Source organism: Homalodisca vitripennis, chromosome 1 (assembly GCF_021130785.1).
Source record: "Homalodisca vitripennis isolate AUS2020 chromosome 1, UT_GWSS_2.1, whole genome shotgun sequence".
Lineage (NCBI taxonomy): Eukaryota > Metazoa > Arthropoda > Insecta > Hemiptera > Cicadellidae > Homalodisca > Homalodisca vitripennis.
The window spans coordinates 112084222-112096973 of record NC_060207.1 but is presented as its reverse complement, the minus strand read 5'-3'; the positions used below and the strand labels follow the sequence as shown (position 1 = coordinate 112096973).

The 12752-nt window shown below is 32.0% G+C and overlaps 1 protein-coding gene across 3 annotated transcripts in view; it reads right to left on the bottom strand.

Moving 5' to 3' along the window:
* Positions 1-3730: 3730 nt before the first annotated feature.
* The window catches only part of LOC124369341 (G-protein-signaling modulator 2), a 60817-nt gene continuing 51795 nt past the window's right edge, over positions 3731-12752 (bottom strand). For all 3 annotated transcript variants that reach the window (XM_046827318.1, XM_046827324.1, XM_046827327.1), the window contains 2 exons: positions 12104-12260; positions 3731-9826 (listed from right to left, as the gene is read on the bottom strand). In XM_046827318.1, the coding sequence (XP_046683274.1) occupies positions 9516-9826; positions 12104-12260 (468 nt within the window). In that variant the 3' untranslated portion in view covers positions 3731-9515. The remainder of the gene's footprint in view (positions 9827-12103; positions 12261-12752) is intronic.

The following is a 12752-nucleotide window of genomic DNA, read 5'->3' as shown; positions in this document are numbered from 1 at the left end:
TGACATTTTTTAAAAGAGCTATAAAATATGAGCAATTTGATACAAAATTCATGTTTCTACGATTTTTTTAAACAAAGTTATGGAAAATTGAACTTTGTATACTAGAAATGGGCATATTTGGGAATACACAAACAAAAAGTTTAAAGTAATACAAAATCTTTATTTTTAACATTTAAGAGATGAAACACTTATCAATATTTTGCTTTTATTGTCCTCTTTCCAATGGAATACAAAGGTTTTGGTTAAACAGAGCGCTTACGGCGCTTTTTGGATGGTCCAGGAACTGCTTCGGGCCCGTCATCATCCGGATCGACAGCACCAGTGCTCTCCTCTGCATTTGGTTCAGGACATGGACACAGAACATCTTTGAACTCATCTTTGCAGTACTGGCGAATATTCTTGTATAGATATTCTTTCCGTGCTCTAGTCATCCCTTCAGGTGTGATTTCTTGTGGAAATCCATGTGGTCCATCTTCTGTCGGGAACATCTTGTGGATGAATTCATTTCCATCAATGTCAATCTTGCAGTGTACTTTTCCCTTGTATATTGAATTAAATTCAAAATGGTTGTACTGTGTTACATGGGGCACTTTGTTTGCACCACTCTTTTGTAGGAAACTTAGCCAATCATGAACTGGAACTGCAACTTCACCTTTTTCATTCCCCACCACCACACCAGAATTGACATGTGTTGTGGGAGTTGATTTTTTGACGCAATCCACTAAATCAGACATTGAAGAAACATAAGTGTTTCTGAATGTTTTTTTAAAAAGTCCAAAGGCCCAATCGCAGGCAAACTTGGTATGGCCTACTGGCATGAACGATAAACAAATTTTTTTGTTGTTGTTGTGACATATCCTCCATGCCAAATATCCCATTAGGATGTTGTTCTTGTTTTGGCCAACACAATTGTCAGCGTGAATGAACATAGTGTCTTCTCCGAAACTGTTGTTTTCGAGGTGGTGGTGAAAAAGACTTACAATCAGGTTTGATCCTTTTGTAGTGCTAACACTTTCTGGAATAAAGTAATTAGTTTGCTTATTTGTGGTCTCGCACATCACGCCAAATATGCCTACTTTAAATGGGACTAGAAAATAAATAGGCCCAGGCTGCAGAGGGTTACTTGGTATGTGAACCTGCTGAGCCATATCAAAACTATAGTGCACAGCAGACTTGTCTTGGTTGAAACTTTATTCTTGTTTCTTGGATAGTTTCATTATAAAACTTTCGTTCTTTGGAAACAGTCTGCAGGTGGGTTCTCATCATCTCAATCGTTTCTATTTTTTTTTCTTCCGGCACCAAGGCCATTTCTGCTCCAGAAGAATAATGTTTTTGGCATATGGCACATAGTCCTTGGTTTCATGACTACAATATCAGGACATATGTCCCTCCATATATTACTAAAAACTCTAGAGTGGATAGGTTTCTGGGTTATCTCATTGGTACATGAAGCTTTATAAGTTTCATAGATTTTAACTTTCGAGTCACTAGAAGGGAGTAATTTTAGTGTGGTGTTATACACTGTGCTGCTTCTGCCTGGCAACATGATTGCATGCTGCTCAGCATAATTCTGCAAAAACTTGACAACAAACTCTGTGTCAGAAAAAGATGTAACCTTGTGTTTTATTTTTCCTGTGTTTCCATGGTTTTTAGAGATTAATCCAGTATTATTGTACATTTTGGTGAGACGTTTCAGCCTTTTAATTTTGATCTGATGACCAAACATGTATGTATTTTTACAAACTGCTCTACCCTTTAGAAGATAATTGGTGCGTGCATTTTTTCTTTCAGTCTGTATTTTTTTGGAGCGGGAAGTTAATTCAGAATCTGATGTTAAACAGCGAAGTTGGCCTAATATGATTTGGTCCAACGTGTTAACATTGTCATGATAATGATCTAACTCTGCGCATTCATAGCGCATTTGCAATAATTCATCAGAAGAAAATAAATCAGAACATTTATTTTTACAGCCACAGCCAGTTTGTAGAAAATTCAAAACGATTTCACGGTCATTGTCAGCATCAAAACTATCAATTAAATCAACACTATTATCAATTGTGACTAGGTATTGCCCACCATCATCCTCGTCCACTACTTCTTGGTTATTACCAGATTCTTCTATTTCAATTATTACATCGTCAGTGTTAATAAGATGGTCAAGATTACCTTCAGAAAGTTCATCCAGGTTTGGTATGTTTTTTAACAATGAATTGTCTGAAACATTTACTATGTTGTCCTCCTCAGGTGTCTTCTCAACTTCACTTTCACTATCACTGCTTAAAAGTCTGTCTTCAAAATAATCTGCATACACACTATAGTCTTCATCACTAATACTACGATTATTACTAAGACCTATACTATTTAATATATTTACAACTTTTTCTTCACTCATTTTAATTAGTTAAACACGTCCTAAAAACACAAAACGAAATACAACAGCTTACTATAGTGTAACAACAACAAAATGTTTTGGCGCAAATCGGCAAGACAGCTGTTTGTTTAGTGCCAATCGGTAAATCAGCTGTCTGCATGGCTACCAACAAACGGGCTAAAAATACTTGCTACTCTGTTGTCATTCTGTACCATCAGTAGTTCGTTAATAAATAGATAAAAATGTCTATCTATATGCAAACTTTCATTGTCACAGTCAGAATATGAATTACCAAAGTTTATTGGTCATAAAACTACGAAAGGAAAGCAATCTGATGTTGGGGAAGGCTTTATTACATTGAGAAAATCTTCTTTTGTTAGGACAATTTCGTCGTAGTTCTCTCAAACGACGCTAGAATTCAAGAGAGTTTAGTTTTTAAAGTACGCCGTAGCAGCCTAGCGCACCTTAGAAAAGGGACCTCTTGTCGGCCATGTTATTTCTCCATTAGCGACAAGGGGTCCCTTTTCCTAGGCTGGACATTGTTCGCTTTAATGATTCTTTCGAGAGTTTTATCTATTTAAAACTGTTCAACTATCGATTGTAGCATGTAAAGCATAAAGTAAAGTTCGATAATCAAACATAAAGTGAATATCGATGATTTTGACCGTAACCACTTATTTCGGTTGTACTGAAAAACTCACGTTGCCGACAAGAGGTCTCTTTTTCCTTTCCGCCTCACATTTTGTGTAGACTCTGGGACATTTCAGGAAATTTATCACTAAGTTCCGAAATTGTGAAGTGGTGGTTCTCATGAACTTTTCATTTTACTTTGTTCAGTGCAACATCTCTGAAGACAAAGTATAGCACTTCTAATATTATCATGATTTTTTTCTTCCATTAAAAGAAATGATGATCACTATACCTTCACTCATTACGTTTGTTTTCAGAAGCGTACTGGACCACTGTTCCCCCACTACTTTACATGCTATGCATTCTTGGTTGTTACGCTCTCTAAAAACTTCATAATAAGGCATTAGCAGCACGCGCTTTCCTAAATTACATCATTCACTTTATAAATGTGGTGAGTAAAACCGATGATCTCCTATCTGAAAATACCAAGTCAAATGGAAGGGGCATCTAAACAGTTTGTGTAAGGGCACTTCAGATAAGTAGGAAATTCTACTCTTTTTAAAAAACCACATTTTAAAGTTGATGGTTGTATGAGTAATTTTTCAACCCAGGCGAAAAATGACCAACCACAAAAAAATGTTTGACAAAATAAAAACAAAGTTGTGACCGCTGAGGTAAGCCATGTACTTAACTTAAAATGTACATAAATAGTAAATAATACACATTCAATGAAAATGTTAATATTTTATTATTCTTGCATTTATATTCATAACTTAGAAAATAACCATGGGAAGTATATACTATATTTTAAATGTTAACTAATACAATGAAAAAATAAATATTTTTAGATATGATTTTTTTAACATTACAATATAATATTAAACCTAATATTTTACATTCTAATATACGTACATGCACATCACTGTTAGAAAACTTGAGACGATTAAAGCTTATTATTTTTCTAACAATGGACCATTTACAATAGATTATCTAATTAGACCCGTTTTTATATTGAAAAGTCAAAGATTGTGTCTTTGGTAAAAATGTGTTTACATGCAGATCTATTCTATTTCAAAAATTCACACTGCACAAATAACATAAAACTGCACTGAATGTGAAATAATTTAATTATTCTCTATTAAAAAGATGTTAATCTTAATAAAATGTAATGCATTTTGTTGAAATTAGTTAATACGTAAAATAGTAAAAAAAATGGTGGGAGTAGAGTTAATCAGAAAGTCATTGCCATATTTATAATTCTCCATCATGTATATATAAGTTTCTTGTGGTTTAGCAAGAAAACATGTGAGTTGTTAACTCTATCACAAACAGAATATTCAGCATCCTTTCACATTCTCTCTGACTACTGACTGCCTGACTTTACTTATTTCTCTAATTGGTATCCTTCTTAAGAGATTTACAAGACAACTATGCTTAGTAAAATATATACAAGAAATCTGTTTGGCACAAACATTTTGAGGAACAAAATATATGTTACGTTTTAGTTTTGAGTAAAACATTTCAACAAACACAAGTTTTTTGGCCTACATTTATCTGAGATGAGGCTGACCATTGACAGCAAGATTATCAATCTCTCGTCCATTACCCGACTATCGAGTCTTAACCATTGCCTACATATTTTTTCTGAATGATCAATAACAGTATTGAAATAGCAAAGCATCTTGATGTGTATTATTCACATCGTAAATGAGACCCAACGTTAAAATCGGACTGTCAATGGGTTCCTACAATAACTTCATTTAACTTTAAATGCACTTTCTATGAATCAATTGTGGTTCAAAACTTTAAACATGATACAAATAATATAAAATTTAGTTAAAATAACAAGTTTAAAAACCCTTTATTTATGTTCTTGCTATTCACTTCCTATGGCTAATACTTGCACAGAGATACAGAAACATATTTCCACTTCAAAACAAAAATTTAATTTTTCACCCTCATATTTAATTATTCTACTCAATCAATTTATGTTAAAAATAAAATTCAACTATTCAGTCAAAATTGTATAAGATCTAAATGGCACTAAGGAAAACTATGGCTTTCATTATGGCTAATAAAACTTCTCCATCAGAAACAGTCATTGTTATTAACCCTTGAAAGTGATATGAACTGTATATTAGGATTTTTGTTGGTCTCTTAACTGATAGTTTTTTGGGTTTGTTACTTGAAAATCGCTCACGGATTGTCAAACACTGTCTGTATTGGCTATAATAACAGAATAAAGTAGTGTTTTTGCTACATAATTTGCTATTTAATAATACAAAATGTATATTACACAATAAAATATGTTGTGTTCAACATATATTATTTATGAACTCTTAAATGTTAATGACGGAAACCAGCACAAATCCCTGTATTATTCTAAAAACTTGATCATATCCATTCCAGGGTTGGACTCAAACAGGATTAGAAAAAGGGAATGTTCATTACAAGAATATTGTGATAACTAAGACTTGACTTAAATCTAATTACCTACTTCAAGAAAACCTAGAATACAAACATTTGATACCTCAAATGTTTAAATGTTCAACAAATAAATAACTAAAGGTAAATGGATGTTTTTTTTTTTTGGAGGAGATAAATAGCTTTCAACATTTTTGGAAAACATATAAGTATATTATTTTTACTATATTTACTTAAATATTATGGCAGTTAAGACACATGAATATTCTGTATTACTTATATATAATAATACAAATATTTTAAACTTGATTTAACATTTCACATAATGATAAAAGAAGAATGATAAATACAGATTAAAATCATTAAAAATAATACTCTAATAATACAGCCTAGTTTACTTTGTTAATACACACATGTCATACAAACAGGAAGTTTAAAAGGGGCTCTGATCCAAAAGTGTATAAAAAATGGAATTGAGTACACGTAATAAAAATAAGTAATATCTACATGCTTATGTGATAAAATATTGACACAAAAATTATGTGTGCAAAGTTATCTAGATTTATTATTATAACATTACTAATGATTACACTTATGTAACACTTTATTTCGCAATAAAGTGATGAGCGATAGAGACTTAGCTAACTGAAATCATAGCTAACAATGTAAACGTACAAGAAATGTGTCCCTGTTGAGATTGATTAACACAGTAACATTCACAGCAACATGACTTAAATCATTTGTAATTAATCAGAGGTTTTATGTAGTTTTCATTACTTATTTATTAATCCTGGAAGTGAAGAACAAACTCTGTAGTGACACAGAATAAATCTTTCCTATATTTTTCAAAAATGTATGTAACCACAACCAATGCTTCAAACGTAATATGTTAAACATTTCTTTACTCAGAAAACTATATTCACTCTTTTCCAAATTTTCTATATAATAGTATTGAAATATTTTAAAGTATGTGAAAAAATCTTTATTCTCCAAATTTTATGTTATAACTACTAACTGGTATAAATAAAATATTTAAATATATACATTTCATTTCACATTTCAAGCTGATTTCAGAGATCCATAGTTTATATGGTCTAAAAATATCATTGCACATATTTGTAGGTGAACTTACTCACAAATGTTAAAATATTTATTTTCATCCCAGAATTTTTATTATATCTGATTTTAAGTATACCAAGGAACAAGTCAAACACAATAATTTTATTTGTGATGTGTCAAATCTGAATCCCGAATCTTCAATGAAGATTCTAATTAGAGAATTGATCAACAATTGAATCTACGAAGATCCATTGTGTTAATAATTATCAACCGTACACAAATCACAGATCGCTAAAACTTTTTTGTGTTTTACAAACAGTAAATATAACTGAAAACTATTGTATCATTACGAATAATATTTTGCATGCAGTTAACATTTTCTATATTTACGTTTGCCACGTTTATTGCTCACCACTGATTATTTATGTAACTTAAAGACGTTATATATTTAATATATCCATCTCTCTGAACCTCTGCAATATCCATTGAAATAGAGTGCTATTTCTGGATTATTTTTTATATTATCGGACAATTTCCTAAGGTTTAAGGATGGCAGAGGTGGATTTTGTTTAACTGATGATTTTGTTACTGATGATTTTATTTAAATCATAGTAAGGCTAAAAAAAGAGCTATTATGATTTGTAATTCAAGAATCAATTTTTAAGATTTAGAATCAGATTTGGAAATTCTGGATTTGCCCATCACTAATTATTTATGTGACTTGTAAACTATTATTAACAGTATCATTCACTGAAATCAATCTTGAAATAATCACTTTAGTCAAAAATAAGAAAATAAACATTGTACAATAAATATGATCACTCCACGGCAGCTCTTGTAGCTGCTAGCTTACACAAGAGCAATAGAGGAAAGAAACTAAACATAAAAGAAAATCTAACAAATTGGATAATATTTACTCCTTCAAAAGTTATGTAACATGAAAGCTTGTAAATGAGCTACATATGTTGCGATATAATTTCCACAATGGCTTAACGCTCCACATCTGCACGCTGCTACTTCTATGATTAATAAAGTACTTAAAATTCTTTCAACAATCAATAACATGGCAAAAGGGCACAAAAATTACTTTTGTTTGTTTATTACTATCCACATTACTTATGCATAAAAACCCATTTGATATCTTATTCTTTTGTATTGCACAATAAAATAATACAGTATACGTTTGCTTCGAATAAGCTACAAAATAACATTTTCTGCAGTACGTTACTATGTAATTAATTATATTGTATAAAATATAAGCAATGTGTTAAATATCTTATCTTTATTCAATTTTGTTTGGTTAATCGCTGCATTTTGGTAACTGCAAATAAATAAGGTTTCCTTATTAGTCCCATTAATTAGGCTTAGCAAAACAAACTGTTGCGTGACATTGAAAATGTCTCATTTCAAATTGTTTCAATCTGTATACAAACAAAACAATGGATTTCATAAGATATGCTTCTGAATCGCTCATTATTCGGTTACATGTGTATTCAATAAAACTACAATAAGCAGTTAAAGAGATAAATTAATACTGAAATAGATATAGCCTCACTAGCCTATTTAAGTTGTAAATAAATTCGTTCCCATCTTTAGAATACTTACAACTGTTGGTGAACTCATCATCTTTGGAAAGGCAGGTACAGATCACCAATGTCAAGTTGTTAGTAATATTACTAATGTTGAGAGTATAATAAAATCAACAATATTTACAAATGTGTATATAAACCAAAGTTAGGTTTGGATTTATACAAATTTAGTCATTAATGGAAAACATACGATAAATGAGTATTTAACAATGAAATTACTACTTGCATCTTAAACTCAACTTATAAGAATGTTTGTTTAAAATATAATAGCTCATTAAACACAATAACTTTCTTCCTCAATGTAGTTGCAGGTAATCATTTTCTTTGAAAAAAAAAACTATTCATATTCAAGATAAGAAAAAACTTTCAACAATTTTTTGCAAGCATACAGAGAAGTTGTACAATAATTAAAGAAGTAAACAAATCAGTTATTGATCAATTCCAAGTTAATGTAGAGGCAATAGCACCACCAAAAGGGATGAAGTGGTATTTTGTTACAATAAAATAACTGCTAGTTACCATCACATTTAAAAATAAATCACAGTTCTTACATCATAACAGTTTCCAAATAACAAAATTCTGTGCATAAACATCAAAATGAATTTTCTCTTTTAAACTCATTTTCAAAGAGAAAATCAGATATTTCTGTAACATGGAATAAATAAGGTAGACAATTTCTCTAATTTACCATTTCATTAGAGTGTAACTCTTATAATCCAGCATGTTATGTAAAACTTTCTGATGCCATATACATGTTTGCAGGAAGACCAATGAGTTTACTGGGAAAATAAAGAAAAATATGTACTTTATGAACCGATAGCAAATTTGCGCTGTATAAGTACACAATCTGGTTTTTCTTAATAATCAACAGAATATTCTCAAAGAAAGAAATTGATCATTAGCCATGCTAGTTTTGGTGGAGGTAGAGGGTATTGAAAGGGTTAAGAAAATTAAAGTTTTTTTTCTCAGATTATATTCTTCCAAGCTTGATACGCATAAAACCGACCGTCAGAAACATTAACAATAGTTATAATATTGTCGATAAACTAAATAAAGTGCCTAGAAGTTACCACTTTCAGGCACTCTACATGGTTAGCTTACACTGATTTAACTTATTTACGTATGATGGTTGGTTTAAAGTGTGTAAAGCTAAGAAAAATATAATCTGAGAAAAATATTATTTCATACTTTTAACCCTTTATATACCCCTCTTTGTACCTCCACCAAAACTAGTGTGCCTGATAATCAATTATTTCTTAGGGGAAAGTTTTATATTGATTTCGAGAAATACCAGATTGCGTGCTTACACAATGAAAATTGGCAATCAGTTCCTGGATTATTGTATATTAGCTGTCACAGACTTTTGTTTTTTACCCAACAGTGTTCAAAACAACAAAAGGGCTGATGAACGTGAAACTTGACTAATAACCAGTCCAGTGGGATTATTTGAGGGCTCCAGGCACAGTGGCTCGCTGGTCTTCCATACGCCCTGACTGCAGCCTCATGATGAGGGAGAAGAAGTCCTCATCTGGCACCGTGGCACCTCGGGGCGGTTCTTCAGGCAGAGAGCTGCGCTGGTCTTCTAGCCTGGCACCTTGACATCGCATCAACATCTCCAGAAATCCCTCATCTGGTGCCCCTCCAGCGCCCTGTGGTGGACACAGCCCTGGAAGGTGTGGAAGTGCCACTCGCTGCTCGTCCATGCGCTTGCTCTGCATCCCCACTATCAGATCCAGCAGGTCGTCCTGAGCTTCTGTACACACAAATGCAATACTTACTAACTCAGTATCATCACTAAATCAATATAGAATAAGTTTAATTTCAAAATTTTAAAATAAATATACTAAAATATTAAGTTAACTAAGTAATTAATCTTCATCACATTCATGGGCAAACAACTGTGTAAGTTGACAATACACCTAATTTTTCTTTTGATTCCTATAACTTTTTACCAGCAACATTTTCATCCTTAGGAATTCATATTAAAATAAGTATAAATTCCCCACAGAGTATAGTTTGTGGAAGAAGGTATTGTAAACCTAAAAAAATAAATGCAATTTTTTATATACCATTAACACATTTAAGAAAAAACATAGTTCAATAATTTTTTCACTTGAAATAAAAAAATACATTTTTTACCATGATTTTTATTTAAACTAAATTTTTCAACTTATATTTCTTCTTATTTTCATTATCTCATAAGTAGAAGATAGTAGAGATAAGTTTAACTTTGCTACTACTCAAGTCTTTACAATAAATGTAATACAATCTTTATACATAAAAACATCAATCAGTATAATACATTTGTAGTCAATTTCTTTTTCAGATTATGAATTTTAATGTAGATCAGGGAAATGCTGTACAAAATGTATGATATTACCCATAAATCAAAGTTATGATAAAGTTCTACTTCAAAACGAAAATATATTTTCCAACCTAGGTATAATAAATTCTTCAATGGTTCATAATCTATAAACCAAACTTTTTTAACACCTCAAAAAATAAGAAAAGAAAAACATTTTTTTAAATGCTTAAGAAAGTCTCTTAAAATATTTTTAACTGAAAGGTAGGAGAAATATACAGGGTGGTTATTAAATGGGCTACCATATGATATTTGAAAATATAAATCTGGTAGTAAACTTTAAATAGGGAACCCTTTGTTTTGGAGACATTTAAAAATATGTACATCAAACTTTAAAAACATGCCGCTGTTTATCAAATATGGCGGTCAACTTTATTTTTATTACAGAACATTCTATATATTCCCCGGAAGGGGATTCGTTAAATGAACCTGGTTTTTGTTTGTGTTTTTTGGGATGGATGGAATAGAGATTAGAATTTTGGTTCATATGTGTTTTTTGTGCAGGTTGAATCATGCTGAATGCGGTGCTGCCAATAGTACTATGGACTTGGCAAACTTGTACTATGGAATGTTTAGGTAACTTTTTATCTTATGTACATTGTCCTTAAAGAAGAAATTGACAAAAATTATGTTTGTAGTAACTTAATTATTATTATTTTTTAAGGCGAACTAAATATTTAAAAATAACAAGAGACAGTAACACTTTAAGAAAACTATAATATAAGCTTAATTTATCCAAATGTGTTATGGAGCTACCCTTGATCCTCCCTCACAATGAACATGAAGGTCACAAAGGGCCTTAAGTCTTGTCATGTGTCTATTACATTTATTATGGTTCAGTAAACATCGAGGACTTGTACAAGTTGTTAAAATAAAATCCATAATAGATTTCAATTTTGCATGTATACACATCTTTGAATCGTTAAGAGTTAAGAACACAATATTAGTAACTAAAGTAACCTTACAATTTTACCCAGCAGGGATCACTTCTGGCTGGTTTATACCTTCCAGTTGAACCCACCACTGGGCACAGCAAAAACCGATGTGTCATTGAAATCTGGGCAACCTTATGGATGTCCAGGAGCGGCACATCACTAACCGCAAATGTCGAATATCTGGGGTTCATGGGCAATTCGATAAGTCTAGTCTACTGTGGGAGATGACTGTTGGAGTTGGTGGGGTTTGTTCCCTAACCTCAGAGGTTCTTGCTAGCCTCAACAAGGGTGTGCCACCCCCTGCCTACTTTGACTGGAGGCTGGTTCAGAGCTGGCCTTCCCTTCTTCCGGGGAGACATGACTTTGAGATGTAGTGCCCTAATTCTTCCTCATGGATCTCGATAAGAGGCGGCCCCTACTCCCTAATCTTACCCATCCTGATACCCTGTCACTCCGGAAGCAGCGCAAAGGTTCTTACAGGACTAAGTTCAATTTATAAGCTTCTTGTCCTAAGAGAACAAAAAAAAACCTAACAATTTTGAGTTATATTTCTAACTCAACTGTCACATATTCAATTCAATTTGTTTAAAAGTTACAATACATAAGTTACAATCATAAATTAATGACAACAAAACAAAAGCCACACATGATTTAAACATGCAGATAATGTTGTATATGGATTGCTTAATCATATTCTAACAATCTGCATACAAATGAAGTCGGTTGGACCCACCTGAGTTTGGTGTGAGCTTGGCAGAATTGATGAGTGGAGCTTTGTTCTCCTTGTTGTCTGTGGGCACAGCAAGGGAGCATCTCTGATCATCCATACGCTCTGACTGGAACCGGGATAGCAGCTCGAAAAATGAATCTTCATCATCGCAGTGGTCCAGCTAAAGAATCAACATTAGAATAGTTTATATGATTTACTAATGTCATTTCATCCATTAACATATCCGTATTTATTAAGATTTTGTTGGTTAGAGAGTGCAACATGTCAGTTTTCACATTATGTTATTTTATATTATATGCCCATTTTCAAACTCTATACAATTAATAAACTAGGTTTTAAAAATATTCTGTGAAAATTAAAGCTCCTAACAATTGTAGAAACAAAATAGTGACATATTGAAAATTTTACCATTTTGCTTGCTATAAAAAATAATTTCTTGAATAACCTGATTTGATTACTGTGTTTCAGTTTTAAAGAACAGCTGTTTAATAACGCACATTGTTGAATGTAGCTGTTTGATTGAAGATTACTGCTTGTGCTATAAAAACATAACCTAATCTCCTCCATTACAGTTTTACTGATATTGAAGTTCGAGAAATATTGAACAAAAAGTGAAGTGTTGTGCGTGGGCTATTGCTTTTAGCAACGATAC